This window comes from Rhea pennata, chromosome 20 (genome assembly GCF_028389875.1).
Source record: "Rhea pennata isolate bPtePen1 chromosome 20, bPtePen1.pri, whole genome shotgun sequence".
NCBI classification, from domain to species: domain Eukaryota; kingdom Metazoa; phylum Chordata; class Aves; order Rheiformes; family Rheidae; genus Rhea; species Rhea pennata.
The window spans coordinates 1,239,608-1,258,169 of NC_084682.1; the positions used below are offsets into that span (position 1 = coordinate 1,239,608).

Below are 18,562 nucleotides of genomic sequence, written 5' to 3' on the forward strand. Positions count from 1 at the left end.
CCGTCTTGTGCTGTCATGGTTCATAATGCCTGTCAAAAATTTTAGTTGGATTATGTCTGTGGTCTATGGTGTTCACTGTATGAAAAAATCTGTTAGCTTGGGGTTCTTCCTTTTATTCAGATTATAGGACTTCCCTTTCACCACATGAAGGAATCAGTTTGTAGAAGAGAAATTGGCAATGTTAGTGTAAAGTATCATAGCATCTATTCCAGTGCCATAACTGGGCCAAATTGAAGAAAGAGCTAAGTTTTTAACCTAGATAAGCAAGAAAATGGAGTTAGCTTTAAAGGTTCTGGATTTTCTTGTTCTTAACTCATTGAGACCTGCAGTACAATACTAGAAAGCATTTTTCTTGCAGTATCTTGTGCTAGCTATTTGACATTTCTATCCAGAGACTTATTTTGTAACTTCTAATAGCAGGAAAAACATGGCAATGCCTAGCTGATGTGGAGTTGGCTGTGAGGCAGGAATGTAAAATTATAATTCACATAATCATAATTTGTATATATTGTGTATATAATTGCATAATACTGCAAAGGAATTTAAAACTACATATGGAATTTCAAGGAGAAGGAGAGTTGAGGACCTATTCAGTAGAACATAGATTTTGGAGACAGCTCTAAGTCCCAGAAAGGTTAGAGGAAAAGTGTGAAAACAAGAAAAGATCTGTTCAGATGAAATTTTAATATTACAAATTGTTAGAAGGCTATTGATTATAAGGAAGCTGGATGAAAGTTTAGAGAAATTGAGATAGCATTGGAGTCCAATGCAGGATCAAGTGCATTGCTGTTATAGGACTCTAACTTTTCTACCCAGTTAAATTTTTAGTAGTAGGATCCTAAGGCAGTTTAGAAATCTTACTGAAACTCAATTCAATATATAGTGCATACAGTTATAACTAGCCTTAATTTACAGTTGCAGACAGGCACAGAAGGATTAAATGTATTCTTGAAGTTATGATTATTTTGCTAATTTGGTCCTAAACTGAGCAAAATTTCCACTGATACTAAAAGAATGACTAACATATGGAATAACTTAATCTAGACTCAACAAATTAACCAAATGTTGCTTCAAACTTGCACAGTAAACAATGACTGCTACAACTTCAGGTAATATGAAGAGAAAAGGCCTTTCAGTTCTTTAATAAACAGCTCTGAGTCCCCTTATAAGGTATCAGTGGCTAGCATGGTGTGCAGTGACTGTTACTGTTGACTGAGATGAACTCTGTATCACTGAAGGGCAAGACAGGAAGAAGGAGGTAAAGAGTGTTGAAGTTAATGGCATTGTGCACAGCTAGTTAATGTTACTACAAACATTGGGAAGGTAGATGCTCATAAAAATTAAAATAGCTAGAACTGGTCAAAGACTCAATTTTCAAATCCATTAGGAAGCTCAATACTTAAAAGGAGGATTTTTTTTGAGGTTCATAAATGCAAATGTTTGTCACAAAATTCAGATTCAACAGCTTGTCATTTCCCTGTTTAAAAAATTTCTAATTATCCATAGTGAAAAACACTATTTTAAAAGAATATCTTGTAATGTTTTTCTCCCCAAACCTCTGCAACATTTTCAATTTCGATCAGTTTAACCATTCCCTATTAATTTGTGAGACTGGTTTCCTGCTCTTTCCCATAGCTGAGTTTATGCTGAGGCAGGCTGTCCTGTACCTTCCCAAAACGTGAGGGATCTTTGCTTTTGTGAAATCTATTGCAGCACTTGGATTTAATTAGAACACGATGGCAGATGAATTTACACATCAAAACCTAGAAACAACTCAAGAAATTGGCCATATGCCCAAAGTACACCATAGGATCTACCTCAGACTGTATTTAGCAGGCATATGTGAAATACAGGGTCAGGACTATAGGGTTGGTTGAGCTATACCAATTTTTACCAGCTAAGGATGAATTTCAAAAAAAGCCATGAGTGTAGATGAGTTTAGGGCAGCTTGCATACAACAGCTTATTTTAGATTTTTGTACTGGATGATAGAGCCATATTCTTGAATGTTCTGTTTAAGTAGCAACAAGTAAAATCCTGTTCTATTTTGCACTGAGCATAAGTATAGACCCATGGGCTGTGTAGACCTTGGACATACTTTAATCTGTCATAAAGTGAAATTAATTTGTCTAGTTGCACAGATGCTTTTCAGGTTTTACTTGTGAAACTACTCATGCAGCAGTTGGTCACAGTGATTGTAGTGCCTTATCACATAGGCAAATGAAACTCTCCATTTCACATCTTCTACATGTGAGTTTATCAGTTAAAAATTAGGATTTGTTTTTCATTAAATGTTAGGGAGTTCTAAGATTTAACTTTTTATGAAGTAATAAAAAATTGATCTTCAAATCTAGTATTCAGATCTCAACTTTTTGTCTACATTCAGGGCTATGAGTTAGGTCCGTTATTGTCACTGATTGTTAATCTGTGTGTGTTTGTGTGTGTATGGAGAAAGTAAAATGTTGACAAAAAAAAGAATTAAGCTGGGAGTTTTGTACAGTTCATTTCTTACTTTCAGATATACCCTTTTCTGGTTATTATTGGACTGCTTTAGTATTTTTATATGTAGTGCTCACAGGAGACTGATTATAGAGCACTTTCATTCTTAATATAATCTGAAGTTTAGCATCTAGTTTAGTTACATACTAATGATGAATGCTGAGCCCTAGCATTAGTCCAGAGAAGCTGCATGTCTCAAGCAGTTGTCTTCAAGGGTCAGTTGTTTCTCTGCAGCCCCTTTCCATAACATGTGGAACATCTTTATTTTCGGCTGGACACGTTAGTGGTGTTGCACATACTAGTTCATGTGCTGTGGGGCACAGCAAGTAAGTAAGGTGGCTTCAGATACTCTTAGGTGGATTTTCCGACTCAAAATGCTGCCATTTGGGTTCTAAGCAAAAACCTCTCTGTAAATCTCAGGGTCAATGAAGGCAGGAGAAAAGGAAGGACAGAGGTTAGGGCTGCAGACATCCTGTATGAGTCTGGTGTAGTCATTTAATCTGTGCCTCATTTCCCTGTTTATGGAAGCAGTACCCTGTCTCACAGATGTTCTAATCCATATGTTAGACACTGAGACACTTGGGTATAGTAATAGATTCAGAAATACACAAATGACATAAATCTATAGGTGCAGAACCTCTAAATAGTAATCCTTATGTTCCAGTAATTTTTGTAACAGGCTTTAGAAGTCTGTACTCCTTAGAAAAGTGACTTGATCAATCGGGCTTTAAATGGTTGGCAGCTGAAACATCTTGACAATCACTAGGATGCTAAAATGGCCCTTTTTATTTTTTCTGGCATGCCATGTAGCTAGTTTTGTTTTCATTTTCCTTTTATAACTGCACCAGATCTATTCATTTTCAAATTAAAATAAAATGAATAGAGCAACACTGGTAAAATAGGCACACAGAGGGCATCCAGACTTTATTGAGAAGGTGTTGCTTTCCCCATGTAATCTTATGTGGTAAAAAACAAGACTGCCAAAGGCAGGCAACACGTACAATGTTACTGTACCTTTTGGGGTTTTTTATAATGAGAAATTAAGTCTAGATTTTTATTGGGGTGGTGGTGCAGAAATCCTTATCTCAGTTCTTAAAAAAAAAAAAAAAAAAAAGAGAGAGAAAGAAAGAAACATTGACATCCCTATAAATTGAATGATGTTTAGGATCTCCTGAACTATCAGTATGTGTCAGGAGTGTTATTTGGTCTAACTTTTGTTCTCTGAAGTACTAAAAGCCAGGGACAAACAGAAGGGGGTAAACTTAGCGTGATGTCTGTGTAGTAAATGCTTCTTACAATATATAGTGCAAGTTGGCAATCCGAAAATGCTTTGATTAAAAGATAACACTAGCTGAACTCTGCAAGTTCCATTTACATAGCAGGGAGGAAAGAGGCAGATGTTAGGGGAAACTATATTTCTTAAGCAGGAAAGCAATGCAAAGGCATTTGCATAACACAGCAAGCTTTGTCCAAATTGATTTTAGTCTTTAATTTGCATTTTCACTGACACATGGAAGGGATATACAATGATAGCATTGAACTGAGGGCTGGGAAGAAATTGAAGCAGGTATTAGAACCTACTTTAAAGTTCCCTCTATTCGATGAGTACCTGGTAAACTAAGGAAAAGTGAGAAATCAAAGAAGGAACTTAGTGCTGAATGTGATATCAAAGTTGGAGTAAAAGGTGTATACTGGAATCATGCACTCAGCTCTTGCTGTTGAAGGATAAGCTGTGGGATTGAACTTCATGTAGCCATGAGGGAAGCCATTGATTCTCAGGTATATTTTGTTGCATGTTTTTGTATGTGCACTTTTATTTCCATGTTTATCGTGATTACAAACCTTTTTCTAATAAGCTTGACTTTTTCATAATGAAGATAAATAGGGTAAACTGACTAGCACTGAGTATATCTACTGCCTATGGAACAGCAAATTTTTAGATATATTAACAGCTTACTCAAATTACTTAACATTCAAGCTCTGTTTCAATACTCTTTAGAGATGAAGAGTGTTCCCCAGGTTGCAAGGGACAATGTACAAGCTGGAGACATGAGATGCAGTGTCAGAGAGGGATTTCTCATGGCAGGTGCAAGCTACTGCCATATTTTCAAGCAACAGGCAGCAAGGTGACAGCTTTGACTGTAGTACAATCAACCTACAAACTACAAAACACAGATTTTTGTAGTAAAATAAAGAATGTTGCAAAAGATTATTTGGAAGATATTTGTAGTTGGGTTCTCAATTTCAGCCTGTATATGCTACCACTATAACAGCCTCTTTTTAGAGAAAACTGTGTACTAAAGCCTTCCTCTTTAAGCTCATTGTAGAAAGTTTAATTTGGGGTGAAAAACAAGTGAGACCTTCAACACTTAGAAAGCAAGTAAGTGAGGGTGTTACTGAGATCTGCTCTGGAATAAGCTCCCTTATTACATTTGTATTTTGAAAATATGCAAGACAGTTTTGGAATCGTTCTACTTAGTTTAAGCTTTTAACTACTATATTAAAACTTCGGCTGTCCTGCTCTCCTTCTGTGCTCAGTGGAGAGAAAGGCAGGGAGTGATTTGGTCTGTATGTTATCCAAGTTGCTTTTTGGAGTTGCTTATCTTTCTACAGGTTGGCAGGAATTTAGAATTCTTTCTGAACTATTGAGTATAATCATCATTACTCACATGCCAAAGGGAAATGAATCCAGACCAAAGTGAGTACGAAGCTGATGTCCAGTGTAGGTTTCACTGTAAAGAGAACTATATTTTAGAGAAAAAAATACAGATTGGAAGAAAACAAGAGAGGAACATTCCTGAGCCTTGGAGTTCTGATCTGTATTCTGATCTTGTCTGCCATAGGCAGTGGACATACTCAGTGTTTGTCAGTTTACCCTGGGACTATTGTTTTGATGTATCATCATTATTATGAACTTATCAGGCTAAAGCCATAATTAGCACATGTGCACTCAGTGAGCTAACAAATGTGGTAGACTGAAGCCATTTTGAAAAATCAGCTCTTGGTCTGTATTTCTGAGTTCTTGTAACATCTTTCCACTATATCTATTCTTTTTCAGAGCAGTATTAAAATCTTGTTTTAGGGTGGATGGCTTTTATTAAACAGATATTGGAGAAGAGAATTAGAATCAAATCAGCAGAATGAAAGGATTGCAACAGCAGGATAAAGCCAACTTACTGCCTTTGTGATGGAAGGAGGCTGTGAAACCTAATGGAAACCATATTGTGGCTGTGAATAATTCTCAGGAGGGATCCTTGAAAGGTCTTACCTCATCTCTTACTTTACTGATAGAACGTATCAAATATTCAAAGACACCCTCGGATGCTCAAAATGCAACAGTGCACTAAACTGGTCTATTCTAGATACTAGAGAAAGATGTGACCTATTTGGGGAATAAAACTGCACAGGCCTCTGCAATTCAGTGATATGACAGGGAAATTTATCTTCATTGTGACATGTCAGTTGTGGGAGCAGGGGATAACTGGCAGAGAGTAAGGGTTATGATGACAGAATTCAGGGGCCAAGTTAGGACTCTTATGCCCAGGAGAGGTCACTGTTGTAACAGCACTCCAGGCAAATCCACTCAGGTTGCATAGCCAATTTCATTTCATTTTCAAAAATTCTAATACCAGCTGCGAGTGCATGTGGTAGGATCATATCTTATTACTGATAGTACCATATTGTTGTCTAGGATTGTTTCCATAAATGTGAGAAGCATAAGAGATCTTTCCAGTACTAACAGTACAAGATAGTGTTTGGAAACTTACACCAGTCAACATTATCTACTTCTGAATAAAGGAAATGCTTTTTTTTCTTTTTTAAATTTTGTCAGTGGAATCTTACTTAAACCTTTAAGGACTGAAATGGCATAACATTTAGGTAAGGTTTCAGTAATAACAGTAATAACCAAACCAAATTGTTACCACTAACTAGTTAAAGTGAATTTGATTTGAAGAAGAATTAAACTTCTATCACATTATCATTTTGGATTGGTATGAAAAGAATGAGTGATTACTGACATGCTTGTTCTTTTTATTAGATTATGGTCCCATATCACTTGTCAAAAAGAATTAAAATGTAACTCTAGCATAAGTCATCTGCTAAAGATAGTTGTATGCCTGTAGTTCCCATCAGCATAATTAAAGAGATCTCTTCCATGGGACAGGAGACAAGGGTAGAAAAGAGGTTTTAAGGGGGACAAATCCACAGATTTGAAAATTCTGGAAGAACTGAAGAATTAGACTGATACTGTGAGACCATTTGATGGTTGAAGTTGGCTGAAAAAGTTGAATACTTATTTTGTTAGCAGGACACCAGAAATACACAGTCCAATGGCTTTGAGACCTATAGGCTATGACCATGAGCTTTTAGCTGGAATTTAAAATTTGCTTTAATGTAAAGCCTGAGGCTGAAATTGTTATCTAAGAGTGCCATTTTCCTCTTGCTCAGTTACCCACAAGAGCAGCAGAATTTTACGGTACTACTGCCCTCCATTTAGACCAGCAGACTCCAGATCTGATATCCTGAGTTGTTTAAAATCCCACACATTTCTCTTGACTTCTGTAGAGATAGATGGTACATTCCATGATACTCCTGCTTAACATAAGGACTTTTGCATTCTCTGTGTATGATATGGGACACTGGAAAGTGTCACTTCTTCTGTCATTATGTCTGTATATGAATACTGAATTTTATAGGCTTTGTATTTGTGAGGCATGCTGTGCATATTCATCTAGTGCTTTTAACTCACTCAGAGGTGTCCAGGCTATGCCTGCATGGAGCAATTGCACATTGCATTTCTTACGTAAAAAAAAAAAATGTGCTATATGTTTCAGGAACTTATCTCAGTTGCCCTGTTAGGGTGATGCTACCATTCAAGGAGATATGGTCCTGGGCTGGTCTCTCCCCAATAGCAGTCCCCGGGGGTTGGAAAGTGGCAGTGTTCCTGGCTGGTGCCCCAAGTTGGGGGCACCCTAAGGGCTCACTGGATTGCTGTTACAGCTGTTGGGCTATTCTGGGCAGGCAGTGAGAGAGCAGAATGAGGAAAAGATAGAGCTGTGGCTACACTGCTGGGAAACTGGAGTAGTTAGCTTGGCAATGTTATTAAACTCAGCTTGTAGCTAGTCTGAGAGCAATAATTATTTTCAGGTAAAAAGTATAAATTCATCATCTGGAGCCTAAGCAGCTCAGGCATGACACAATTACTGGGGTGTTCTACTTAGAAATAAATTTGTCTAAAATATTTAAATTAAGAAAAAGAGGAAAAATATTCCAAATGATGAGTAAGTATCATAATGGGTGCTAAAATAATACCGTACACCTACTTCATTATTCAGTTACTTATGTATTATCTTTATTCTTAAGAGTAATGATGTAAAAGTGCTTTTTTCCAAATGTTAGTGTAGTTCTTTGCGGATGGTAATCATCTGTTAAATGACAACTCATTTACAGTATTTGATTAGTACTTTATATAGCTTGAATGGACTTACTGTTAAAATATGTGTATAGTTGTGGAGGTGAAACTTGCTAGATTTGTGTTTTTTCCCATTGCTATTACATTCAGTGGAAAATTTCAAAGCTCTCAGTATTTTTGCGTATCTGCTCCTGCATTTATAAATGTTATATGTTAAACCCTGAAATTTTCGAGCCAGTTCATATGGTGCTCTTGACAATAACAACGTTAAGAAATAACTGTTGAAATCCAACACCATTCATAGCAATTATGAGGGTCCTAATTTTTCAAAGTAACCATGTGGATGGACCCTTATTACTCACTGAAAGCACTGAAAGTTTGAGTAAGTGTGAGCATCCTGGCTCAGGCAGAAGAATATCACAGCCTAGAGGGTTATCTGTTCTCTATATTTAGCGGCTCAGACTCCAGGACCCCTTTTTAAACTGGAAAAAATATATTAAATTGAAACTCACATTAATACTACTATCAAAACAAGATCTTTGAACTGAACGCTTTAATCTTTATACAGTGGAGAGGCGAGTTTAGCCATCCATGATCATAAACTACCAAGTTCTGATCTTTCATATTGTTTTTTCTTCTCAAGGTTTCTTCAAGTTATGCTGTTAATTTTAAATTTGCAAACCCAATTTTAGTTGTTATAAAATTATTTTTCAATTTGATTTCTGTTTTAATAAAATTTGAATTCCTTTTTCTATTTTTAACAGCTAAATAACATAATGACTCCACTACCAAATGCTGAACTAGTTCAGAGTTCTTTACAGTTATATCGTTACCTGCTTCGATGCTGTAAGCAACTTCCTGAAGAGAATATTCGTCAGCATTACAGACATGCAATCAGACAGGTGAGAATGGGATTTCTTTTCAAAAAGTGTGATTTGTAGTGTTCCTTTTTCTTCAACTATTTCCATCAGTTTTGTATAACTCCTGGTACTGAAAATTACTTACCTGCAAACTTGAAACCTGAATATACCCAAAGAATTATATTGGGAATGTATGAAGAGGCACTTCCTTTTGTTTGCTTTGAATCTGCTACCTTCAGTTTTGTTTGCTTCCATCTTTAGTTCCTGTTTTTTGTCAAGAGTGAACAATCAATTGCTTATTCACTTAATCACATCTTTCATGTGCTTACAGACCCTTACTGGCTCCTTGTCAATTTTTTCTATCCTCCCTAGGCAGAGTAAATCTTATCTAATAGCTCATATGGAAGTAATTTTGTACCTTTGATTATATCTGTTGTCCTGTCTGTATCCTTTTTAGTTCCAGGCATAATTTCAATAAAACTTTGCCATTCGGGATTTTATTTAAGTGCTGTTGAATTTATTAGGATGCAACTTGCTTATTAAAATTATACATATACTTCAATGCTTTCCTAAATAAGAATAGATAGTTTGTTCATCCTAAATTAAAGCTCTTGGGAGTCTGTGTTCATCATCTTAGCACTCTTTGCTATTTGATCCTGTGGTTATGAATGAAAGGAATGAAGTACTTCATAGGCAATTATTTCACCAAGATTTGTTACAAAAATAGTACAGCTAGGCTGTTGCAATGTGCATTGGTTCCTTTTCAGATCAAAAGTTTGTTTTTATCAAATATTTACTCTGGTGCCTAAAACTGATCCTTGTTTTGACAGCTGTTGCATTAAGTTGGCTAGTCAGTGTAACACTTTGATAAATATTGTAGAGTTTCAAAGTTCATGCTGATGAAGACAACCCTGAGCGAATCCAGCAGATTATTAAAAGAGCCATTGAAGATGCTGACTGGGTTATGAATAAAGTAAGTACATCATAGAGTCCTAAGTTTTGCTCTCACTCAGTTCAGATCAAAAAATAATACTGGAAAGCAAATTAGGAGCAGCAAACTGTTCTACACTCCTGGGCATTGCAGAGCATTGGTAAAGGAAATATCTAGGCACTAGGGATTTGACTAAGATATAGTTCTTGTTTAAAAGCTCTTCGTTATTGATAAGCACTAACTGTATCTTTTTAGTATGAATGGTGCTATGCTGTAAGTTGGTCTCTGTGTAAATCATCGTTCAACAGTGGTGGCTAGTATAGCTCTATTATGGGGGGGGTGGAAGCCACAGTATTTTGCAAGCCACAGTTCATTGGTATCTTAGTTCCAAACAGCAACCTCTCCTCTGTTAATCAGTTTACATAAATTCCTAGAATACTCTTTTCTCAGGTTATGCCTGAGCTGTGCAGATCAGGGTTAGACAACATAGTGGAAAAACTATTAAAATTGGTTTGCTCTTGCCCTAGTTTACACCTGGTAGAACCGCTTTACTAACCACCTTACTAACACAATGCTGAAAGATGACTCTCAAATAGTCTGTGCTGGAAAGGCCACATCAACAAATCATACTAGTGGAAGAAAAGTAGCTTGAAAGATAAAAACCAGATTTTTAGATAAGAATTAAGATTGCTTATTTTCCATTACACAGCTGAAAACCACGTGGACTTTAAATTTAAATTTGGCTGGAGAGCATAGTATAGTAACAGGAATTCTTCAGCATATAATGAAACAAGTCTTAAGTACAGCTTTCCCCTAAGTATCTGTGATTTAATTTATTAAACAACTGTAAAGTCCATGAAGCTGAAATGAGAATTATTACAGGAGCAGGCATAGACCTATAGAATTCTAGCAGTAGCCAAATCCCAGCAGCTGCAGCCTAGTAAATAACTGTCTGTGCCTGATTTAATTCTATTCTTCCTGCAATTATGAGAAGCCATATTCTGATTTTGCAGCAGAGATTGTAGTTTATTACATTCAATTAACAGTTTTCCATTGGAAAAAGTGAGAGGAGGATCAGATTTACAGTGCTCATCAAGAAGCAATTGCATGTCCCGTATTTTACACTGTTGTAGGGAAAGCCTATCAAACTTATAATTTAAAGGAAACTGAAGTTACTTTGTGTGAATCATGAATCTGGTAGTGACTTCATGTTGGTATGAATTGTTGCATTTAGTTATTCACTTTTACCACTTTTTTTCAGTATAAAAAATAGAAGAAGAAGAAGAAGAATGAAGACCAAGAATGGCATTGATATACATCGTTAGATAACTTACAAGGAAATAAGCCCAGTGTTACATTATATATAGTTTATATACAGTATAAGCCTGTAGTTTTCCTCTAGATAATACAAATGTATGTTATACCTCACTGGGACATCATGAAGCTAAATTACTATTTCTGCAGTTATTTGAGACTGTAGATAAAAGGATACAGTCTAGGTTCAAAGTATTAACATGTATAATCACAAATGTTAGCTGAAGGCCTAAACTTCCTAAAGATTTGAGGAGCACAGATAACTTCTCAGGAAGGCATAAAAGTATAATGCAATACAAGTCATTAAGAAATAATTAGTGCTCTGTCATTCATGTCTGAATTAGGTTCATCAAAAGGAACTTTTATATTTGAGCATAAATACCCTATATTGAAAGGCTCCAAACTTGACAACATCTCACTGAGGGTCAGAGCAAATTATTCTTTACTTGGTTGTGACCTACATTGTATTGTTAGGCTTAGATCCAGCATATCATAATATTTGATACATTTTGCATAGTTGTTTGTTTCTTCCTGTGTAAGTACCAGTGGATTTAAGGTTATGTGTGAAAAAATGTTCTGAGTTAAGAGATGTCAGTCTGACATCAGACCATCCTCCATCAGGACAATAGAGATGTTCTCAGAGTAAAACAAAGGTCTGATTGGAGCACTGGTCTAGTTTTAATCTAGTAGTAAAGACAAGATGCATAGGCTACTGAGTGGAGACCATATCCATGAGGGTTGTATTCTCATATGAAACTTGATCCACAGTATTTTCACTCCTGTTGATAGTAAAATTAGTCTTGCCTCCCCCTGCTGCAGGCATACCTTTGTTCTCCTCTCTAGGCTCCTGCTTGAACCATTAGTTGCCTTTTATATTTAAAGGTTGATGCCTGTCCCTTGTGACCTGACTTCTAAGCTCTCATGGAAATGGACACCATTCAGACAGGCTACATGTGCTAACTGGTATGATCCCTGGAATGTGCAGTGTTGAACAAATATGGAGGCCTTCACAGTTTTTGCAACAGGTAATAAATGTGCTTTAAAAATCGGTGTCCATGTACTCCTTAAAGAGCCTCTCTTCACAGCACTAACAGATTTCCAACAGGGAAAACTAAAGAAATACTAGCTAACTTAAATAAGTCAGGGGTAAAAGTTTTCCTTTTGAAACATGACCTCTTTGTTTATTTGTACTTGTGACTATCCGCCTCCAGGTGGCAGTGCATGCTGCTAATGCACATCTGAGGCCCTGAGGGTTGGAGGTTGGGTTTGTTCATTTCTATTATTTCCAATTTGTTGATCTCCCTCACCTCCTAAAATACAACTCAAATGCCACAGTCAGATCTCTTCTAGGCTCCAGATTTTCTTTCAGAGTTCAAGGAAACAAAAAGTAGTCTAGTAGCTCTAGGTAGTCAAGAATTAGACAAGTGCTAAAAAAAAGTTGTGGCCATACATAAAAACTTACACCACAGTGTTATATCAAACATCTTCCTTTTCTTTGCTCATTCTAATCTTTCCTCTTCAAGAATTCTTGCCTCCATTTTTTTTTCTCTGCCATCCCCTACTGCTGTTCTTCTCTAGACCTGCATCTTTCACATCATTTTACATTCCCTCAGCTTCCATAGCTCTTATTCTACATCTTCCTTAATTCTCTTCTCTCAACAAGTCTCTCTATCCCATTCTTTTCTCCTTCTCGAATACTTTTATGACATTTAAAAGAATGTCAAAAATACTAAGGTCTTATGCTAGGGCCACCCTTCTGCTTAACTTCAGATATAGAACCTGAAAGTGATAGAGCTTTTCAAGTTAAGTGTATGTTTTACTACTTCATATGGGGGAAAACCACTTTTCTTCCTACTTAAATACATTTCAGAAAATTCAACCATTTTGGTTTAAACTTTTAAGTTTAAACTAAGTTTAAACTTAGTTTGGTGCAAGGTAAAGCATGGAAAACTTCAGCCTTTGTAGATTACAATAACATAGAAACATAGTTCTTGTAAACATACTTTACAACAAACAGTAGAAAACAGAATGCTTTGAAAAAGCTTAAACAGATTTGATTGTAGATATCTGAATGTCCTGCTTTTAATCAAGATCAGTAAACAACTGAACCATACTGTACTCTTCTTCTACTATATATATTTGATCTGGGGTATGGAGATGCACTAATAACTTTATCACTGCAATAGTAAAAACATCAAGCTTCAGTAGGAATAACTGTGTGAAAGCATACTGGTTTCCTGAACTTTAAAAACAATGTGTTAAAAATGATCCATTGCTATAACTCTCTCACACTACAAAGCTAGACAGTGTTTTATTCAATTACTTAATATTTTGTGTGTAAATAATTCTTAAATGCTTACTTAATTTGTGGATAGTTTGACAGGAAAAGCACCAAGGAGCTGGAAGGTGTTTGAGGTACCAAAGGAGATGTGGGAGCATCAACCTGGAGGTATGACCAGGATCTGTGAATTTCAGTCTTTTGGAAATAGGTAGAGCATGCAGTTCTTACTAGGGTGCAGAAGGGAACATGGCTGTTGAGTCAGAAGACATCATGACTAAGTATTGATTCAGTTGTAGGGCACGGTGTGATGTCTGAGTCATTTTTTCATACAGTCTAATTTTTTTCAGAATAGCATACCTGTTAATAGGATGAAAATGTAATGTGAAGATAACTTTATTTACTCTGTTATGGAACATATAATTTTCCTGACAAAAATTCTTTTTTTCTTCACAATTGCAAACATAGTTCTATTCCTGCTGCTCATATGGGAATATTTTACTGGTCAGTCACCTTCAGAATCTTCTGATGGTGGTTGCAAAGAAAATGTCATACCAGACAGACTGGTACATCTGTTTTCTTATTTAATCATCCTGAATTTCTGGAAAAAAGGTAGCTGCAAATTAAGTAATAGATAAGGCTGTTGTATCAACAGTTTAATGAGCAGTGTGAAGTTTTTTTTTCCTCATAAACTTTGCAAAAGTAATCACAGTATATAACACAAGATAGTATCAGTAAAAAGGCATAAATTCTATTATAGGGATTACTTTTTGCTGAAATTAAGAATCTGTTTCTGTAATTATACATCATACTAATTCTAATTATTCAGCTATTGGATGTGTGTATCAGTCCATTAATGAAGGATATATCAGAAGGTCACATCAAAGCCCCTGTTTGTACTGGCCCTACTGATGGACTTTATTGCAATAAGCATTTGGTTACCAGCACGATTTCTAGTGTGATGCATTGGTGTGAGTTTCTATTGTGTTTACAGGCATATAACTACATCATAGGAAAATGATTTCAACTTCTGGCAAAATTTTTGGTCACTAGCTCCTTGTAAATACTCTTTTAGCAGTTCACTACTGCTCACTTAATTGCTGAACAGAATTAACAGTTCAAAGGTTTTGTACAGGCACCTCTGTTAAGCTGCGGATAAGGTTTTACAGAAGTCTTGTTATGCAGGACAAACATCAGGACAAACAAAACAGTTGACAGTATACTGTTGAAAGTTTAGTAGGTTGGATCATGCTTTTAATTCTTAAAGTATGGAGAAAATGATTATGTAGATCATATTTCAGCTATGGAAAATGAGAAATTTAGACATTAGCTCAAGTTTACAGGCTTGTCAAGGTTAAGGATAGAACTCAATATTTGTTAGTATCTCGTATCCACATTTGGTGCTTTTTTATTTTTTTTATTTATTTATTTTTTTGTACATATAACATTGTGAGCCTAAAGCTGAAACTGTAGGGAAATCAGTACATTACAAATGGCAGTGACATATCTGGAAAGACTGTAACAATGACAGTTTACTGATGTGTTGTGTTACGATTAGCGAGGTGTATTACGGATTCTTAGGCCCACAGACAAATGTTAAAAGGCCTGCTCTTGTCATTATCAACCTTGGAGCCTCATATAGAAGCTTTCTGTGTAGTGAAAGTCCTTATTTGTTAATATTGGCTTTGGATATGGAAAAAGGTGGAAATTTGTGGCTAATCTAAACTACAGAAAGGTATTCTATTCTGCTCTTCCTGTGGCTGAAGATATGTATATATTTCTTGCCAGAGATGCTACTGATTTCAGTTCATTCTTGCCTCTCAAAGTTACTTGAGACCTGTGAATACTGAACAGAATGCTTCCATCCCAAGCCAGATTCTGCTTAGGTCTGTTTGTCCATAGTTGAATATTCTTTAAATCACTCTTCAGCTTCAGTATTTTTTAAACTTTTTGACCTGGTTCATTTGTCACAGATGCTGCTTTCCACACATGGACTGAAGAATTTGATGCTAGATGAAACATTTATGGTGTCTGGCTCATTTTCATATGCTATGAGGAAGTGGTCTTTACTGTGGTACTACCAGGAACAAGCGCACAGGTGCACATTATATTTGAAAGAAATTATATTGAATATAATCTTTACTAAGCTACTCAAATACAAAGCTTTTTCCCTTTTAACAAAGCTCTGATAAGATGCAAACTGAGCAGGTAGTGCAGGGATTGTGAGTCCCAGATGGTCGGTATCATAATATTCATTCAGCATTGGAGTCCTTGACCTTGAAATGTAAGAAATACTCTTTCGAGCTTTATCCTCCACAATGAAATGTCCTTTGGTATCATCCAGACTAGCATGTGTTTTATTTGAAAGTGTGAGCAGCCTCTTTGATGTTGAGAACTGTATTCTAAAGTGAGCCAATAACACAAAAATGGCTTTGCACTGATACCCTGCCTACTTGGTCAGTTACTTTAGTGTAGCTTTTCCTACTGTTCAAAGGCAGGGTATTTATTTTTGAGCATGAGCCAGTTGTTGCATCTTTCAACTTTTGTATTATTTAGTTTAATTTATACTTCTGTCAAGCCAGGTTTTATGAAATAGTGTTAACTGAAATACATAATAGTCATCAAGTACTCCTTTCAGCTTGCAATTGATCTGGACAGATGCATCAACTTAAAAAAAAAAAAAAAAAAAAAAAAAAAAAAAAAAGAGAGAGAGAGAAAGAAAAAAAAAAAAGCTGTTCTATGAAGAATATTTTTTTCTTCATAGCTGTGTTTGCTGATATTTAAAATAGTTTTTAAAAGTTCATAACCTGAGTGAGACATTAATCATTTTCATTTAAGAGCTTAACATATGCATTTATTGCTGGTCGAAGGAGGTCCCTGATGCCGTACGTTTGAAAAAGTGAGTAGTCTTGCACACTTTAAGATAGAATATGAAAAAGAATTCTGTACTTGCTGTTTATTTTTCTGACCTAGGAATTCGGTGATCTAAGTTAAATTCCCTGTTCAGTCCCCGTCAACCTGGGTGCCTTTTGAGCAGATCAGCTCAGCCAAAAGTTCTTAGTTACGTGAACACCAAAATGTCATTGAACTCTATAGCAATAATGTCTCTATTCCTTTGAGAATTAGGACTTTTTGGCATCCGTGTACATGAAAATTTAGGAATAACTTGTGTTTTAGAGGAGATAGTGCCTAGCAACAAAACTTAATACGGTTTTATTTGCTTTTTGGTTACTTTTTTCTCTGAAATTACTTGGCTTTTCATTCTACATTAATCCATTTTGAAAAGGATTAGCTTGATTCTTTTGAATCAGTGATGTCTGAGCAAGCTTTGTTTGCCTGCCTCACTGTCTCATGTAAAAGCTTTTCCAGGTGCCTCCCCACACCATTGGGCCAAACTGCCTCATTGCCTGTGTGCTTCTTCCTACTGTGGTTCAGTTTAAAAGCTAGTGCGCATTATGTCCTTTTACAGCTTAATCTTTGCAGTCATTGGTATCCTTCCCTGCTCTTGAAAGAAGTTTAAAAATGGTGGTGGTTTGATTAGTATTTCCTGCTGTTGTACAGAATGGATCTTTATCAATTCCGTATCTTTTAAAACCCATTTTAATAAGTCAATCTAATCAGTTGCAGGAGTTTGTTCTATGTTTGGTAACATTACACAGGGTCAGGGGTTTTCTCAGTTTTACTTTCATTTTCTTGGTGGTCATTTCATCTAAAAGTCAATTACGTCTCAGATGGTATGAAACAAGGAACAAGGAAAACACTGTTTCAAAACTAACATCAAACGGAAGTTAGTAGTCTGGAAAATATTTCATGATGGCAAGCAGAGCAATGACTATTTGCTAGAGACACCTCCCTGCTATACACTGATGTAAAGATTGATTTTTTTTTTTCCTTGCCCAAAAAACAGTATTTGGTTTTCCACAGTTGTGCAACTGCAAAGGCTGCTCTCCTTTGTTTTTCTATTTTTTTCTTTCTCCTTTTATCTTTTTATTTGTCATCAAAGGTGTCTTTAATTGCCATTTACATTATAGGACATAGAAAAGCCTACTGAATCTTAGACTTCAGTCTCTGAGGAATTCTTTAGAATTTATTTTCTATAAGTCAGAGTACCTCAGAGTAGGTTCGTGTGTGTGTTTTTTTCTTTTTAATAGCCAAGATTTTCAAAAGTAATTTTCATGTTGTTTTTAGGTACTTGAGACCTTAATTATGCTTGGTGTTAAGTCTTACATATTTTACTGTGCTATCATTAAATTTCTTGCAAACAGGATCGCTTCTCTGGACTTCTGTTTTGTGTTCTCTTGTCCACTTAGATTACTTGGAAGGGTCCATAGTTCATTATCTGCACAGTAACACTTTCCAATGCATAATCTCTACATTTTTGGTGATATATGCTGGGATGGTGTTACTACTTTGTCATTTACCTGAGTAATGCACAGTTTGTTTAACTACAAACACTAAGATATATTGATGCCCAAATGCACAATCAGGAAGATGAGCAACATGTTGTTCTGGAGAATTCTCAGATGGTAATCAAGTCTTAAGAACTACCTGTTTGTACTGGAGCTGGCCAAGGTGGTGCATGAGAAGAGAAGGGGAAACGAGTTGCTGGTTTTCAGCTTGGGTTGGTCATGCAGCTATCGAACTTCTTTAATTGCATGGACAGTGTTCTAAAGTCACAGAAAATTCCCCTTTACATTTCCTTCTACTCTGTCTTTGAGGACTAAACCAAAACTGCTCATGAAAACACAAGATGAGGCAAGAACAGCTGGTTGTCATGCTCAACCAAAAGTCTTGTTATTCTTTGTTGCTCAGGAAGCTGTAAGCCTTGTAAACAGTGAAGTACACAGTCTGCATCAGCTCCTTCTGCTTTGAGTGGCAGTGCTCCAATACCCACCTACTGCAATAGCTGGATGAAGCAGTTAGACTGCATTAACTGATTATATTATCTTATCCTTCCAGGAATAGAGATGAAAATTGTTATGGATAATAGTACCTGCTAATTTGTAACAATCCTTTTATTGCTAGGATTACTTATTATAGATAAAACTCTCATTTAGCCCACTTCATTATTCAGTTCATAAGTTTATAGAATCTGACCTTACTTTAAATCACCAGTTTTTCATGTCTGTTTTTGTTTTTCAATAGTGACATTTCTGTAACTTCAAAGACCATCTTCCCAATGTAGTCCAGAGTTGTATGAATAATCAGTATTTTTTATTTGCCAGACAAACTAAAAACAAGCTGAAGATGTCCCCAGCCAGGAGATCT

General features: G+C 36.0%; 2 protein-coding genes across 12 annotated transcripts in view; both read left to right on the forward strand.

Annotated features, from left to right (window-relative positions):
- The window catches only part of LYRM9 (LYR motif containing 9), a 43,979-nt gene extending 31,915 nt beyond the window's left edge, over positions 1–12,064 (forward strand). For 5 of the 8 annotated variants that reach the window (XM_062592161.1, XM_062592163.1, XM_062592159.1 and 2 more), the window contains 3 exons: positions 8,676–8,813; positions 9,652–9,744; positions 10,964–11,053. In XM_062592161.1, coding sequence (XP_062448145.1) covers positions 8,688–8,813; positions 9,652–9,744; positions 10,964–10,975 — 231 coding nt within the window. In that variant the 5' untranslated portion in view covers positions 8,676–8,687 and the 3' untranslated portion in view covers positions 10,976–11,053. Of the gene's footprint in view, positions 1–5,556; positions 5,760–8,675; positions 8,814–9,651; positions 9,745–10,963 lie in introns of all 8 variants that reach the window. The other 3 variants (XM_062592160.1, XM_062592162.1, XM_062592155.1) reach the window with 3 other exon arrangements.
- A 1,358-nt stretch (positions 12,065–13,422) lies between these two features.
- NOS2 (nitric oxide synthase 2) overlaps positions 13,423–18,562 on the forward strand; it is a 40,002-nt gene continuing 34,862 nt past the window's right edge. Inside the window, exons 1-2 of one of the 4 annotated variants that reach the window (XM_062592151.1) lie at positions 15,378–15,392; positions 16,133–16,193. The gene's annotated coding sequence lies outside the window, so the exon portion shown is untranslated. Of the gene's footprint in view, positions 13,466–15,346; positions 15,393–16,132; positions 16,194–18,562 lie in introns of those variants that run through there. The other 3 variants (XM_062592153.1, XM_062592150.1, XM_062592152.1) reach the window with 3 other exon arrangements.